The sequence below is a fragment of the Saccopteryx bilineata genome, chromosome 1, assembly GCF_036850765.1.
Source record: "Saccopteryx bilineata isolate mSacBil1 chromosome 1, mSacBil1_pri_phased_curated, whole genome shotgun sequence".
Classification (NCBI taxonomy): domain Eukaryota; kingdom Metazoa; phylum Chordata; class Mammalia; order Chiroptera; family Emballonuridae; genus Saccopteryx; species Saccopteryx bilineata.
This window is the reverse complement of record NC_089490.1, coordinates 6100388-6117613: the sequence shown is the minus strand read 5'-3', so window position 1 is coordinate 6117613 and position 17226 is coordinate 6100388. Positions and strand designations below refer to the sequence as shown.

The 17226-nt window shown below is 51.9% G+C and overlaps 1 protein-coding gene across 2 annotated transcripts; it reads right to left on the bottom strand.

The window, feature by feature from the left end:
• Positions 1-32: 32 nt before the first annotated feature.
• Positions 33-16366, bottom strand: TRIM40 (tripartite motif containing 40). 2 transcript variants are annotated; one of them, XM_066244619.1, is made up of 6 exons: positions 16134-16366; positions 15354-15915; positions 4953-5033; positions 2635-2844; positions 1567-1589; positions 33-1400 (listed from the first exon to the last, which is right to left on the bottom strand). In XM_066244619.1, exons 2-6 carry the CDS (start codon positions 15696-15698, stop codon positions 1241-1243), a joined length of 819 nt encoding a protein of 272 aa, XP_066100716.1. In that variant the 5' UTR covers positions 15699-15915; positions 16134-16366; the 3' UTR covers positions 33-1240. The 2 variants fall into 2 exon arrangements, with proteins under 2 accessions (XP_066100716.1, XP_066101595.1); XM_066245498.1 differs by lacking the exon at positions 4953-5033.
• Positions 16367-17226: the final 860 nt, after the last annotated feature.

Below are 17226 nucleotides of genomic sequence, written 5' to 3'. Positions count from 1 at the left end.
TAAATAAAAAAGAAATTACCACAATTCGAGTGTCTCAAAACAACATGTTTATTCTGTCACAGTTTATGTGGCATTTATTATTTCACAGTTTCTGCAGGTCATAAATTTGGATCCTCCGCTGAGGGTCCCACCAGGTTGCAGTCAAGGTGTCAGCTGGCGGCTGACAAGGTTCTCATCTTGAAGGCTCCTCTGGGGGAAAATTCACTTCCACGTTCACTTAGGTCGTTAGCAGGATTCATTTTCTTGCAGCCGCGAGACGAAGGCCCTGCCTCCTGTTAGTGAAAGGCTCTCAGCTCTTCGAGACCTGCCTGCTGGCCACAGGGCCACCCCCTGGGTCAGTCTCACAAGGAGAGTGACGTCCTGCTGTTTCCATATGCCACTGAGGAGAAGCAGCACCCAGGTCCTGCTGTCACCCAGGGAGACGAGGTCACACCAGGGGTGTGAACACCGAGAGGGGAGGATCGTGGAGGCCACCCTGGAGTCTGTCCACCACAGAGAAACAGTCCGTGCCAGGTGAGTGGACAGGGAACAGGCGCTGCAGGGACTCAGGAGGAATGTTTCTCCCATCAGACCGGCCAGCTGCCTGTGCAGAGGCGGCCTCACCACGCGGGAGCCTGTGTCCCCCACCACCACCCAGGTGTCAGGACACTCCTATCTTTTTTATTTTTATTTTTGTATTTTTCTGAAGTTGGAAACGGGGAGGCAGTTAGACAGACTCCCGCATGCGTCCGACCGGGATCCACTCGGCATGCCCACCAGGGGTGATGCTCTGCCCCTCTGGGGCGTCACTCTGTTGCAACCAGAGCCACTCTAGCACCTGAGGCAGAGGCCACAGAGCCATCCTCAGTGCCTGGGCAAACTTTGCTCCAATGGAGCCTCGGCTGCGGGAGGGGAAGAGACGGAGAGGAAGGAGAGGGGGAGGGGTGGAGAAGCAGATGGGCGCTTCTCCTGTGTGCCCTGGCCGGGAATTGAACCCGGGACTCCTGCACACCAAGTTGATGCTCTACCAAGGATACTCCTATCTTAATATGAGAGCGTGAGAGGTGGGCACCGCTGTCAGCCCGCAGGCAACGTGGAAACGCTTCGTCCTGACCTCTGTGGTGGGAGCCACAAGCACGAGGAACCTCTGTGACAACCGTCCAAGCGTCAGAGGGTCAGGCATCGGGTCATGGCTGTGGGGATGGAGGAAAGGGGAGCCACACTGAGGGGACGACAGGCCTGAGGGTGCCCCGGGCAGACCTCACGGGTCCGGAGAAGGAGAGCGAGAGGGCCGAGGTGAGTCTGAGGCGAGGCGGCCCAGGGCTGAGCGGGTCGGGGTCGCTGCGGACGGCTGAGGAAGCAGGTCATTGACGCCTCTCTGCAGCGTGGGATGAATAGCTTCTGATGTCTGTGGGTCACTCCTGGAGACAAGGACACCCTTCAGTCCATGCTGAGGGACCGTCCACTGTTCCACTGCTCACGCAGCGCGAAGACACACACTACGGCCTGGTGGGTATCTGACTTGGGCAAAGCCACGTGTAAATGTGTGCTTGTGCCCGTGGGGGGGGGGGAGGGGACGGCTCCTACCTGGCCAGTAAGTCCCTGGCGTTCTAGAGGAGACACAAAGAGAGTGAGAGTCACAACTGGTTCTCAAGTTCCTGTCATCTCCCAGTTCCCTCCCCAGCCCACTGTTGGATTCCACCCCGGGGTGCCACCTTGGGAACTGGAGGGGGCCTGGCCAGTTGGCTCAGCGGTAGAGTGTCAGCCCATGTATAGATATCCTGGTTGGATTTCCGGTCAGGGCACACAGGAGAAGCACCTATCTGCTTCTTCCCCCCTCCCCTTCTCCATTCTCTCTCTCTCTCTCTCTCTTCTTTTCCCAACAGCCATGGCACCACTGGAACAAGTTGGCTCCAAGTGCTGAGAATGGCTCTATGGCCTCTGCCTCAGGTGCTAAGAAGAGCTTGGTTGCTGAGCAACAGAGCAATGCCCCCAGATGGGCAGAACATCGCCCCCTAGTGGGCATGCCACCGGGTGGATCCCGTTCAGGGCACATGTGAGAGTCTGTCTCTCTGCCTCCCCAGTTCTCACTTAAATAAAAAGAGAGAGAGGCCCTGGTCGGTCGGCTCAGTGGTAGAGCGTCGGCCTGGCGTGCAGGGGACCCGGGTTTGATTCCCGGCTAGGGTACATAGGAGAAGCGCCCATTTTGCTTCTCCACCCCTCCCCCTCTCCTTCCTCTCTGTTTCTCTCTTCCCCTCCCACAGCCAAGGCTCCATTGGAGCAAAGATGGCCCGGGCGCTGGGGATGGCTCCTTGGCCTCTGCCCCAGGTGCTAGAGTGGCTCTGGTCATGGCAGAGCGACGCCCCAGAGGGGCAGAGCATTGCCCCCTGGTGGGCAGAGCATCGCCCCTGGTGGGCGTGCAGGGTGGATCCCGGTTGGGCGCATGCGGGAGTCTGTCTGACTGTCTCTCCCCGTTTCCAGCTTCAGAAAAATACAAAAAAAAAAAGAGAGAGAGAGAGAGAACCAGAGGGGATGGCAGCTCCCCCCTGTACCCATTCTGGTGTCACAACGTTGCGCGGCCACCCCATGGCCCAGAGAGAAGCCTCCCCCCTGTGGACGATCCTCGCCTCCGGATGGCGCCTCGGGGGACCGCACCTTCAGCGTGCTGGCGCCCAGCGTCTTGGCGGTCCTCTCCAGATCCGTGACCAGGCTGCTGAGCTGCGTTAACGCGCTGAGCGCCTCCGCGGGCGTGTCCTCCGGGTGGCCGGGCCGCCGCTGCTGACCCAGGGCGGCCAGCTGTTTCTCCGGTTGGTGCTGGCCGCCCTGCTGTGCCTCCAGCCTGCGGGACCCACCGTCCACCTGAAACTACGGAGGAGAGACTCCCTCAGATGCACCGTCAGAGACAGAGCCCAAGACCGAGGTCTTTGATAGATACGTGAATCCAAACTTCCCCCTTGATGTTCCGCTTATCTGCCAGACCTCACCCTTACTGGACTGCTGCCCTGAGACAGAGGAATTCCAAGAAGCTGGCAAGCCCCCCAAGGAGGAGCATTCTGGACATACCAGGACTTTTGCCTCAGTATCCCCTCAGGCTCTCCCAAACACTATATAATTCACCCCTAGTCTGTAATGGGTGTTCTTCTCCCGGGAGAAGGGCCCGGCAGGGTTCCTTTCTTCCTTTCAATAAAGCCTGTTACTCTGCTCTCTTTGGGACTCCTATGGATTCCAACAGTCCTGTGTCGTGATTTCTGGTGGAGGTGCTGCTGGTCTCTGTGGGTCCTCGCCCCAAGCCAGGCTGAGCGGGTGTGGCTTTCAACTACTGTCACGAACCCCATGGTGAAGATCAGAGGGCTCGAGTGCCCCAGGCTGCTTGTAAGGCCAGTATCCACGGCCACCATCACAGCCGCCCGGCCCATGCAGGTTTACATTGGATTCAGACAGAAGGTAATGAAACAACGGAGCCAAGAACTGGTGGGTCATCATCTTTAATCCTAGCTTGCACCTGGTGGGCAAGTAAAAACACACACTGGGCTCCAAAACCCACTCATTCAGTGCTCACAAAGCTACTGACTTATCCGAGTTTCCTGGAATCAAAGGTTTCTAGCTCACCAGATTTATTCTCCTCTGTTCCTGTTGGGCAGATAAAATGTATTATGCTCACTTTGTTAAAGATGGCGCTGCCCACATGGAAGCCCATCGCCCAGGTGACATTAATGTGTGTCTCTGTGGGCTGAGGGCAGGCAGGATCCTTGTAGCCTGGGGCTTGGTTTTAGGACTAAGCCTTTCCCACCCGTTTTGATGTGGGGTGGTGCAATCCCATGAGGAGTCCCATTATGCCTCAGATAAGTGACTTTGTATCAGAGACTTCCTTGTTTGTATATTGGATTAAAGGTTTGGATTTCTACACTATAAAGTGGGGGCAAACCGGGAGCTTGCTCTCTCTTGGTTCCTGAGATTAGTATTAGACAGCAGAGAGGAGAGCAGAGAGAGACCACGTGGAGGAGGCCAGGAGAAGCAGCCAAGATGGCAGAGTGTTGAGTGAGAAGCCAGTTTGTGCAGAGTTTGTGCAGGGAGAAGGAAGGAGATGGGGAACTGAGGAGAATAAGTCTGGTGAGCTAGAAACCTTTGATTCTAGGAAACTCGGATAAATCAGTAGCTTTGTGAGCACTGAATGTGACTGGGTTTTGGAGCCCAGTGTGTATTTTTACTTGCCCGCCGGGTGCAAGCTAGATTAAAGACTATGGCCCACCAGTTTTTGGCTCCATGGTTTCTTTACCGACTGTCCGAATCCAATGCGAACCTGCATGGGCCAGGCTGCTGTGATAGTGGCTCTGTCAGTGGCTCCTGGCTTTACAGTTCCCCATCTCCTTCCTTCTCCCTGCACAAACTCTGCACAAACTGGCTTCTCACTCAACACTCTGCCATCTTGGCTGCTTCTCCTGGCCTCTTCCATGTGGTCTCTCTCTGCTCTCCTCTCTGCTGTCTAATACTAATCTCAGGAACCAAGAGAGAGCAAGCTCCCGGTTTGCCCCCACTTTATAGTGTAGAAATCCAAACCTTTAATCCAATATACAAACAAGGAAGTCTCTGATACAAAGTCACTTATCTGAGGCATAATGGGACTCCTCATGGGATTGCACCACCCCACATCAAAACGGGTGGGAAAGGCTTAGTCCTAAAACCAAGCCCCAGGCTACAAGGATCCTGCCTGCCCACAGCCCACAGAGACACACATTAATGTCACCTGGGCGATGGGCTTCCATGTGGGCAACGGCCTCTTTAACAAAGTGAGCATAATATATTTTATCTGCCCAACACTGCTCCACCTGCAAACCCTAAGGTCCACACACAGGTTTCCAGCCCCCACCCTTCCCCCCACAGCAGACCGGAGACAGACCAGTGGCCAGGACACGGATTATAGTACCCTGGTGACACTCAGGAGGTGGCCCTTCCCGGGTCTCCGCGGCCCCCACCTGCACAGCCTCCTGAGCGGTGAGCCGCTGAAGTTCCCCGATGTCCTTCCTGAGCTTCCTGCTCCTGCGGTAGAGTCGTTCCTAGAGGAGACAGACACCCCTGCTCGTCAGGCCGGGGGGTGAGGGCCGTGCTCCCTGGAGCACAGCTGACATCCTGACCCCAGGATGAGGGTCAAGTAAAATTCTGCCTCAAACGGGCAGCCCTGGAGGAGTCCTGCTTGGGATAGGAGCATGAGTCCTTTTAACGGACAATGAGAAGAAAAAGCAATGGGTAATTTATTTTGTGTGTGTGACAGAGACAGAGAGAGGGACAGATAGGGACAGAGAGACAGGAAGGGAGAAAGATGAGAAGCATCAGTTCTTCATTGTGACACCTTAGTTCATTGATTGCTTTCTCACATGTGCCTTGACCGAGGGGCTCCAGCTGAGTCGGTGACCCCTTGCTCAAGCCAGTGACCTTGGGTCCAAGCTAGTGAGCTTTTTTGCTCAAACCGGATGAGCCCGCGCTCAAGCTGGCGACCTCGGAGATTTGAACCTGGATCCTCCGCATCCCAGTCCGACGCTCTATCCACTGCGCCACTGCCTGGTCAGGTGCTCATAAACTGTTAAAAAGGTACCGCCTCAGGCAAAGCAGAGCCCCCATCACTGGAAATGCACAGGTGGAGGCTGTGGATGACGGCAAGAACTGTCAGGCTGTCACATCACAGGGTGTAACCTGCAGGCATTTCCCAGCAGAGGAACAAAGTACTCCAGGAAGGGTGGGGGCAGTCTGTGGGCGTGCCCCTCGCTCACAGGTCTCCAGGGGGTGGTGGAGGCTGGGTGGGCGGGGAATCTCTGTGCGAGCCAGAGTTGAAGTCTCACAAAGCTCACACAAATCTTCACCGTGCCACCTCATCCATCTCCGCTCCCTCCCACCCTCACGACAGAACTTGGTGATTAGTGGTCCCTGCTCACTGTCCTCAGCTGTTGTCACCTGTCATCTTGTCCTCAAGGCCCCTTGCTTCTCAGCTGTCTGTTTTGATTCTCGGCAGTCTTTTTTTTTTTTTTTTTGACAGAGACAGAGAGAGTCAGAGAGAGGGACAGACAGGAAGGGAGAGAGATGAGAAGTATCAATTCTTTGTTGCTGCACCTTAGTTGTTCATTGACTGCTTTCTCATATGTGCCTTGACCAGGTGGGCTACAGTAGAGCAAGTGACCCCTTGCTCAAGCCAGCGCCCTTGGGCTTCAAGCCAGCGACCTTGGGGTCATGCCTATGATCCCACGCTCAAGCCTGCAACCCCGCCCTCAAGCCGGGATTTTGAACCTGGGTCCTCCGCATCCCAGTCCGACGCTCTATCCACTGCACCACCGCCTGGCTGGGCTGACTCTCAGCAGTCTATTGAAACCTCTCTCTCCAGCATCACGGGTGATCTCTAGTGATAAACCCCAGAGGTGCCTTCTTCTCAGGCTTCCCCTTCCTCGATGTAGTTCTCCCCTGTGTCCCTCCCCCCTCCCCTCAACCCCCTGTCCTTCCTTGACCCTCCTGAGGTTGTTTCCTTTGTCCTTTTCTAATCTTCGAACCCTGCCCTGACCTGTCCATTCAGGAAGCTTCAGATCTTACCCTCCTTCCAAAACCACATCTTTATCCTAACGGTCAGCCTCTTGTTTCCAGCTCAGAGCGGAGAGCCTCCTCTCGCAGTGCTATTAGCATCTCAGACTCAATCTGATGGAATCAAACTCACCATGCCCTTCACCACCCTCCTCTGCAGTCCACTCCTCTTGACCGCCATATTTCTGTCCTTGGACCCCCGCATTGTCTGCCCTCCGGCTTAAAATCTTCACTATGACCCTGGCCGGTTGGCTCAGTGGTAGAGCATCGGCCTGGCGTGCAGAAGTCCCAGGTTCGATTCCCAGCCAGGGCACAAAGGAGAAGCACCCATCTGCTTCTCCACACCTCCCCCTGTCCTTCCTCTCTGTCTCTCTCTTCCCCTCCCGCAGCCAAGGCTCCACTGGAGCAAAGATGGCCCGGGCGCCGAGGATGGATCCATGGCCTCTGCCTCAGGCACTAGAATGGCTCTGATTGCAGCAGAGCGACGCCCCAGATGGGCAGAGCATCGCCCCCTGGTGGGTGTGCCGGGTGGATCCCGGTCGGACGCATGCGGGAGTCTGTCTCTCTGCCTCTCTGCCTCTCTGCCTCCCCGCCTCTCACTTCAGAACAATACAAAATAAATAAATAAATCTCCATCATTATTTCACCTTTCACCTGTATTACCTCTCTCTTCACAATGGCTTCTCATCACCAAAGACACGGTCAGCCCAAACTCGTTAACCCCGTAGCCCAGGCTGTCCGTGACCTAACCCTGATGTCCCTGTCCTCTGGTACCTCTCCCTACGCCCCCCATGCTGTCACCCTAGCCACACAGAATGGCTGGGGATTTCCTGAACACACCCCGAGTGGCCCCCCCTCCTCGGGGCTTATCCTTTACTCCCCTCAGCCAGACACACCATCCTCTCTGTCTGTCAAAATCAGACCTGGTCCTGACAGCCAGTCCCCAAAGCCACCATCCTGTCGTCTGGTGGAGTTCAGCGACTTTCAACCTTTTCCCACTCACGGCACTCCTAAACTAATCACTAAAATTCTGTGGAGCACCAAAGAAATAGATTATAGTTTTTGCTGATCTGACAAAAAAAAAAAAAAAAAAAAATAGGTATAATTCTGATTCATTCACACTGGATGGCTATTGTTGTGTTGGCTGTTGTTTTTTTATTTGACAAGCTAAGGGAAAAGAGGTCAGTGTCTCTGACTAAATAGTCAGGTAGTGCATGACCTAAGAACTCTTTGTGGCACACCAGTTGAAAATTGCTGGTATAGTTTGAAACTTAATAAAGAGTTTAAAATCAACTACAAATATTGTGTAAATAAAAAAAGGAGGCAAATTTGATAAAGATAAATGCATAAAATAATCAAAGAATAAGGTAAAGTTCTCTTTTAAAATATTTATGCATGTAGCCTGACCTGTGGTGGCGCAGTGGATAAAGCGTCGACCTGGAAATGCTGAGGTCGCCGGTTTGAAACCCTGGGCTTGCCTGGTCAAGGCACATATGGGAGTTGATGCCTCCAGCTCCTCCCCCCTCTTCTCTCTCTCTGTCTCTCCTCTCTCCCTCTGTCTCTCCCTCTCCTCTCTAAAAAATGAATAAAAATAAAAAAATATTTATGCATGCGTTTTTGCAATAAAATAATATTTAGTGGGTACGTGTCATGTGACTAAGGCACTTATTAGAATTAAAATACAAAATTTTACAAACTTATTTTCTTAAAATATTCCTGGGGGGGGGGAGACAAAAAGAAACGGAAAACTGTAGTGCAAAATCTGTTTTGTCTTAATAAATATTTTTTAAAGTTTCTGTTCCTATCAACGATCGGATAAAATGTGATTTCACAGTGAAAATATTTTGGCTTGAGAGGGCATTCAAAAGTAATAACACCTGAGAACCTAATGACATTGAAATTTTTTCTCAGATGGCTTACTAATAAAATGCATAAAAGAAAAACTGACCCTGGCCAGTTGGTTCAGCAGTAGAGCATCAGCCAAGTGTGTGGATGTCCCGAGTTCAATTCCCAGTCAGGGCACACAGGAGAAGCGCCCATCTGCTTCTCCACCCTCCCCCTCTCCCTTCTCTCTCTCTCTCTCTCTCTGTTTCCCTCCTGCAGCCATAGCTCTATTGATTCTAACGCATTGGCCCTGGGTGCTGAGGATGACACTGTGGAGCCTCTGTCTCAGGCACCAAAACCAGCTCAGTTGTGAGCATGGCCCCCGATGGGCAGAGCAAGGGTCCCAGACGGGGGTTGCCGAGTGGATTCCTGTCGGGGCGCATGCAGGAATCGATCTCTGTATCTCCCCTCCTCTCACTTGCATGCGCCTGTGAACAAAAGGCAAACAAGTACCTTTCCCTGATACAGTCACCAAAAAGGATTTACCAACTTCCAAAAGGATGCTCCTCACAGAACCAAAGTGTCCCCCAAAACGGGTAAAAATGCTATTTTCTTTTATGCTATGAAGAAAAATGATGCGGTGGTGACTAGCCCTGACAGTGGCTATGTGATCCTGCATCTAGAAAATGCCAGAAAACCAACTTACAGGAGATATGGACTCAGCTGAAATGCTCATTTGAATCTACGAGCACCAACTGCCAAACAACGAACCTCATGAACCATAGCTACCCTCGGTATGAGGTTTAAATAAAGACGATTCAACATCTGATTCAGAAACATAAAGGAAAAACAGTTCGCGACATTCTCTATTGGTCAAGAAGACTAAGTAAGCCCCTAAAATCGCAACTTTTATTGTAATCAGTATGTTTAATGTGATGCCAATCAACATGTAAGGAAATTTTCTATAAAACTTGGAAGCATTGCATAAGATAATTTCTCTGGCAGATAATCAGCAAGAAAAACAAGTTTAAAAAATATATGGCAAAGAATCTGGTAGATATTTTAAAAACATAAAGCAACAGTATACAAACTAATAACTTTAGAATAAAAAAATAACCAATGGCTAGAGTAAAAAAAAATCATTATAAAAATTTAGTTAAATGTCAAACCAGAAACGATGCATTGATGTGGAAAGGACTCACAGAAATTTTGAGGGATGACTGGATACAAAAATAAAGAAAAATTAACAAGGAGTAATCCTTCATACAACACAGTATATTAAATTCCAAATAAACTAGGAATTAATTAATTTTTTAAAATTTAGTAAGCTGAGCCTGGCCTGTGGTGGCACAGTGGATAAAGCGTCGACCTGGAAACACTGAGGTCGCCGGTTCAAAACCCTGGGCTTGCCTGGTCAAGGCACATATGGGAGTTGATGCTTCCTGCTCCTCCCTTCCCCTTCTCTCTCTTTCACTCTCCTCTCTAAAGATTAATAAAAAATAAAAATAATAAATTTAGTAAGCTGAGGGGAGGCAGAGACAGACTCCGGCATGTGCCACAACTGGGATCCACCCAGCAAGCCCACTATGGGGCAATGCTCTGCCCATCTGGTGGCATTGCTCCGTTGCTCAGCAACTGAGCTATTTTAGCACCTGAGGTGGAAGCCATGAGCCATCCTCAGCACCTGAGGCGGCCAACTCGCTCCAGTCGAGCCATGGCTGCAGGAGGGGAAGAGAGAGAAGGGGAGAGAGAGAGAGAGAAGTGAGGGGGGGGTGGAGAAGCAGATGAGTGCATCTTCTGTGTGTGTACCCTGACCAGGAATCGAACCCGGGACATCCACACACCAGGCTGACAATCTAGTAATGAGCCAACCAGCCAGGGCCTAATTTATTTTTAAAATGAAACAGAACACCATAATCATTTAGATGAATTTCTGATTAAAAAATAGAAGTGAGCCTGACCTGTGGTGGCGCAGTGGATAAAGCGTCGACCTGGAAACACTGAGGTCGCCGGTTCAAAACCCTGGGCTTGCCTGGTCAAGGCACATATGGGAGTTGATGCTTCCAGCTCCTCCCCACCTTCTCTCTCTCTCTTTCTCTCTCTCTCTCTCTCCTCTGTCTCTCTCTCCCCATTTCTCTCTCCTCTCTAAAATGAATAAAATTAAAAAAATAAAGTTCAAATTTAAAAAAAAAAAAAAAGAAAAAAAAATAGAAGTGATCTAAATACAAATCTCTAAAAATTTCCACCAACAATGCCATAAAAGAGAAAAGAAATAACAAAATAAGGAAAATGGAGGTTACATATAACTAATATACCTGATTATCCAAAAGATAAGTGATTTGATGCCGTCACGTAGAATGCATGCTCCGAGTCTGGGGGGCATGTCCATAGTGAGCCTTCCTGGGGACAGAAGCCTGCTCACCGGCACCCGGATCAAGCAGAGCAGAGCTGCTGCAGCCAGTTGCACGCGGAGGGACCAGAAATGGAAGTGATCGCACCAGCGTGGGCTGGTGGTGGAGAAACAGGTGTACTTGGGGGGCATTGCCAACTTTTCAGCCCTTCCGGAGTGTAGTCAGGGATTAAGCCATTCCTTTTTTTTTTTTTTTGTATCTTTCTGAAGCTGGAAACGGGGAGAGACAGTCAGACAGACTCCCGCATGCGCCCGACCGGGATCCACCCGGCACGCCCACCAGGGGCGACGCTCTGCCCACCAGGGGGCGATGCTCTGCGACCAGAGCCACTCTAGCGCCTGGGGCAGAGGCCAAGGAGCCATCCCCAGCACCCGGGCCATCTTTGCTCCAATGGAGCCCTGGCTGCAGGAGGGGAAGAGAGAGACAGAGAGGAAGGAGAGGGGGGGGGGTGGAGAAGCAAATGGGCGCTTCTCCTATGTGTCCTGGCCGGGAATCGAACCCGGGTCCCCCGCACGCCAGGCCGACGCTCTACCACTGAGCCAACCGGCCAGGGCTAAGCCATTCCTTTTAAAAGGACACTGTTCCCAATACTTAATTTACAAAGTTTAACTCAAAGAGATAGAGGTCTGATGAGAAATCATAAGAAATCTTTATTTTAATTTATTTATTGATTTTAGAGAGAGGAGGGGGGAGAGGAAGGGCAGTGGGGAGGAGAGAGAAGCATCAACTCGTAATAGTTGCTTCTCATATGTGCCTTGACCAGGCAAGCCCAGGGCTTCGAACCGGCAACCTCAGCATTTCCAGGTTGACGTTTTATCCACTGCGCCACCACAGGTCAGGCCAAGAAATCTTTATTTTAAAATGATGTCATCAAAATGTACAAGCACATCTGACCAGGCGGTGGCGCCGTGGATAGAGCGTCGGACTGGGACGCAGAGCACCCAGGTTCAAATCCCCGAGGTTGCCGGCTTGAGCGCGGGCTCATCCAGCGTGAGCGCAGGGTTACTGGCTTGAGCCTAAAGGTCACTGGCTTGAAGCCCAAGGTCACTGGCTCGAGCCCAAGGCTGCTGGTTTGAGCAAGGCGTCACTTGCTCAGCTGGAGGACCCCCCCCCCCCCCCCCCCCCCCCCCCCCCGTCAAGGCACATATGAGAAAGCAATCAATGAACAACTAAAGTTCCGCAACGAAGGATTGCTGCTTCTCATCTCTCTCCCTTCCTGTCTGCCGGTCTCTCCCTCTCTCTATCACTAATAATAATAGTAATAATAATAATAATCTTTTCCTATGCTGTCCTCAAGCAGCCTCACGAAACGCATTCAATCCCTAGTTTCTAAACTCAGCCCTGGTGCTCCACCCTGCCTGCCAGTCTCACTCGGCTTCCCTCGCAGTTTCACTCCCGCAAGCCTCCCGCACCCCCAGCCTGCCCACGCGTTCCTGCTCTCCGCGCACTCGAGCCATCTCCCACACTGCGGGACTGTTTCCACTTGCAGACGCGGGCTTGGCTCCCTGTGGTCACCATGGAAGAAGCGCAGCCCTCCCAACCCAGCATCCGCCCACCCCCACCCCACCCCCGCCCCACCCCCGCCCCCGTCTAACCGGCGAACTGCTCCGCGCGCTCCATCGTCTCCTAACAGGCTCGTCCCTCCTAGCGTCGCCGGGAGCCCCTCGCCCGTGCTGTCCCTCCTGCCTGGCCAGTCTTGTTGTCTGGGTCCGCCTCCTCTCCCCGACATCTGCACGGTGGCCTTTCCAGGACCCTGTCTCTCTCCAGACTCTCCCCCGAGGATATCGCGTCATCGCCCCCCTGGGATGTAAACCCCATCTTTATCCTGCGGGATGGACCCCTTGTCCCGTTTCAGGCTCTGGAAGTAACTACCCCACACTCGCCTCCGAGATGCAGCTTCCCTATCCGGCTGCACATCTAGGACTCTGCTCGGATGTGTCTCAACTTGGACTCCGCTTGCTCTCGGTGAAACCCGGTGTTCTCTTTCGACCTGTTTTCCCCACCCTTATCTTTCCATCGCCCGTCCCTTTCTCAGCCAGAAACTCACACGCTCATCTTCCATCTCTTCCTTTCCCCTGGCCCCATTTCTAAGCTCTCGGGATCTGACCTTTCAAACTCTAAGGATACTCTTCGAATAGAACAGGACCTTACCGGACGTGGGTATCTGAGTGTTCTCCTCTTTTTCCTGGTCTTTACATCGGGGGACTTCTCTTTCTCTTTTCTAGGTCTCAGCTTTGCTGTCACCTCTTCCGGGAAGCCCCCCCTGACCACACTAACATGGTCCCGCATAGACTCCATCTCAGAAGCCTGCTTGTTTTCTCCTAAGTCATAAAAATACAAAACCTTATAGTTTATTTGCTTTCTTGTCTGTCTCGCTTACTAACCTGTAAACTTCCTACCAACAGGGGTGGCATGAGCTTGTTCATCATTGTATTCCTGGGATGCATGGTACTGTCCTAACACACAGCGAGAACTTGTGTAAGTCTTTCTTAAATGGACCAATATTGTTATTTACTTCTTTTAGGCTTCCTGTCATAATTTAAAGGTTACCAGAAGACAAGTATTATGAATCATCTTTACTTCTCACACCTAGCACAGCGTTCTACAGAAAGCATAGACAGCCTGACCGGGCGGTGGCGCAGTGGGTAGAGCGTCGGACTGGGATGCGGAGGACCCAGGTTCGAGACCCCGAGGTCGCCAGCTTGAGTGCAGGCTCATCTGGTTTGAGCAAAGCTCACCAGCTTAGACTCAAGGTCGCTGGCTCTGCTGTAGCCCCCCCCCCCGCCCCCGTCAAGGCACATATGAGAAATCAATCAATGAACAACTAAGGAGCCACAACGAAGAACTGATGTTTCTCATCTCTCTCCCTTCCTGTCTATCCCTCTCTCTGTCTCTGCCACACACACACAAAAAAAAAAAAAAAAAAAGAAAAAGAAAAAAAGAAAGCGTAGACCCGAATACTCATGGAGTTTTTGCCTCAAACCTGGCTCATCAGCTCATAGGGGCCCCGCCTCCCTGGGCACCAGACCTAGAGGACGCGAGGTTAGAACTGGAGAACTCGACCTCTTTGGATTCTGAATTATTCTCTGCCCCCAACCCTGGACTCTACACGTTCTCACCCTGTATCATAACACATTCTCAAAAAAGTCAAGTATCTGAAAAGGAAGACTTTAGAAATTCATCCTTCATTATTGGATAGAAAGACATCATAGTGAAAATCTGTCACTTCCATTCAGTCAGATTCTAACCGGATTGAGGATTTGGGGGGAGGTTGGTAGAAATAACGCTAAGGTTTGTTGGCAAAATAAACGTCTGAGTACCCACAAAAATTCTGAAAAAATATATTGTGAGGGTTCTAAGACACATTGCAGAGGTACAGTGTTTAAAACGGTTTGACAAACAGGCAAAAATAGAGAAGAACAGGACAAATAAAAAGTCAGAAATAGGCAAGTCTCTATGCCCATGTGGGAGACTATGAAGTTGGCATTCAAATCACTGGGGAGACCATGGATTATTCAATAAACTATAACGAAGTGGTTTATGACTTGAAAGTTACTTTCTCACCAAAATACATCTCGGACATTCTCAGGTCTCCAAAATATTTTCTGGAAGGATGAGATACAAAAATCTAAACAGCGGCTACCTCAGGGGATGAGAACGGAGGAACAGCAAGACGAAAGATGTTCAGTTTTTACTTTTACACCTTACTGCCTTGTCTCAGTGTATTACCGAGAGCCTGTAACCTTTATGATAAAAAGTTTAAATGAAATAGAATATAAATAATCACTATGGGAAGGAAGGAAAGATAAAAAGACAAAGTGAGCGGAGAGACAGAGAGGGAACCCGGCCCTAATTCCCAGGTTGCGATGTATTTGCAGGATAATTATTGGCGTTAATGATTAGCATTAATGATGGCATTAATGATGATGACGTTTCTAGCCAAATTTCTAGTGCTCTCCAGCAGGGGCGCTGCCGGGTCTGAGTCCTGGGACAGTTTTGCGTGACCAGACCCAGCTCCCCTCTACAGATCAGCACAGGGAGAGAGCAGGGCTGCCTCCTGGAATCGGTCGCCACAGCGACAGTGTCCTTTTTTATTTATTTATTTTCGCCAGACAGAAAGAGAGAGACAGGAAGGGAGAGAGGATGAGAAGCATCAACTTGTAGCTGTTTTCACTTTAGTTGTAATTTGAGTTTCTGGTTGTGCCAACGACCTTGGGCTTTTCACACCAGCAGCCTTGGGGCTCAAGCTGGTGAGCTTTTGGGGTTGTGTGAATGATCTCCCCACACACACACTCAGGCCATCGACCCCACGCTCAGAGCCAGCGACCTCAGGGTTTTGAACCAGTGGTCTCAGCATTCTGGATTGACGCTTTATCCACTGTGCTACCACCGGTCAGGCACATACATGACACTTTAATATCAGTGGTGAAATATACACAGAAAAGCAAAGACCAGGGTCCCAAATAGGACGGAGGAGAGGAAACCAAGAAGAGCGTGGATTATGGAGCCTCTACGTGCCAGGCGTCACGGGCTGAGGGAAGAGAGGAGGGACTCAGAGAGGGGGTGGCCTAGCCTCACCTTGTAGTGACTGATGGCATCTTCGACGGTCAGTTCACGGTGGGACTTGTGTTCGGGGGACGCCAGGCATTCCGTACACAAAAGAAGTCTGTTCTCCTCGCAGAACCAGCCCAGCTTCTTCTGGTGGCTGCGGCAGATGTGACCCGTCCCCAGGACCCCCTCCGAGCAGGGCTTCCGGCAGAGGGGACAGCAGAAGACTCCAGAGGCCGCAGCCTTCTCCACGTGCTGGGCCAGACACGGCCGACAGAAGAGGTGTCCACAGTCAGTACTCACTGCCTCCCTGGGGCTCGTCAGGCAGATGGGGCAGACGCCCTCTTCTGGGCTGTTCCCCTGCAGAGAGACCATGGCCTCCCCCCACACTGCCAGCCTCAGCCGTCAGACAGGACCTGCCAGGAGTGTTGAGTGTCTGTCCCCTCCCAGGCGGGGATAGTAGAGAACTTGTGGTCACACTCAGAGAACCTGACCACTGCTGTCCGTCACGACTACCGACCGTTTGAATCAGCACCTCTGTCTGCTGCCGGTCATTCCTCCGACCAGCATCCTTTCCAGGGTCCTGTGGATTCTACAAAGAAGGAGAACAGGACTTAGAGCGAGCCAGACACACCTGCACACTGCTTGAAGGCACCTTGTCCTCCCTTTCAAACCATCTCCAAGGGGGACCCCAAGAAGGAGGGACTCCCCCCATCTCCTCTTACTTCCCTTAAACGCGGGGCAGGCTCTCTCATCCCCTCACCCCCTGCCCTCCTCTGACCTCCTGGGAGGTCCTCTTAGTTATCCCACCTCAGTTTCTCCTGCTACAGCTTCAGGTCATTTCCCCAGAGCTCCATATCTGTAGCAGGTGAATGGCTCTGCGATCCACGTCAATCATAGACGCTCAGCGCTCGCTTGGGCAACGCAGATGCTGAGTTTATATATATATATATGCTCATGAGTCAGTAAAACTGGAGGAGAAGTGAAGGGGACCGTCCTCTCCCGGAAACACCGAAATTACCAGGAAAGTGAAACTCCATAAGGCCGGGTGACTGACCCAGGGTAGCTGAGAGGTAAGATGGACTTTGGCTGGTGCAAGGTGTGGCTTGTTTGCTCGCAGGGAAGAGGAAAGTCTTGGGGTTTTCAACGTCGTGATGCAAACTGTAGTCACACACACGGGAGGATGGCCCGTTCCCAGAACCCCAGCAGACGGCGTCTCGGGAACACGGCGTCACAACCACAGCACTTCCTCCGGAGACTGGTTGCCTCCCAGTCCTCTGACTTCCAGCCCTCGTTCTCAGCCCTGACACTGGGGGAATCTGCAGGAGTTCCATTAATCACGGCTGCCAGTTGAGGCTTTTAAAGGTCGGAGATTCTTGCCCGGACCAGGCGGTGGCACAGGGGATAGAGCATTGGCCTGAGATGCTGAGGACCCAGGTTCAAAACCCTGAAGTCTCCGGCTTGAGCGCGGGCTCGTCCAGCTTGATAGTGGGGTTTCCGGCTTGAGCGAGGAATCATAGGCATGACCCCATGATCGCTGGCTTGAGCCCAAAGTCCGCTGGCTTGAAGTTCAAGGTTGCTGGCTTGAGCAAGGGGCCAGTGGCTTGGCAAGAGCCCCCAGTCAAGGCACAGATGAGAAGGCAATCAATGAATGACTAAGGTGCTGCAACTATGAGTTGATGCTTCTCATCTCTCTCCCTTCCTGTCTGTTTGTCCCTATCTCTGTCTCTGTCACAAGAAAAAAAAAAATCCCAGGGTCATGAGTGGGTGGGCATCTTTCTCACCCCATACCCCCACCTCCAGAGCCACCTCCAGAGCCACCTCCAGGGCCACCTCCAGAGCCACCTCCAGGGCCATCAATAACCCACCTGTAGAACCATGGCTGTCCACACCCTCCTTGCTG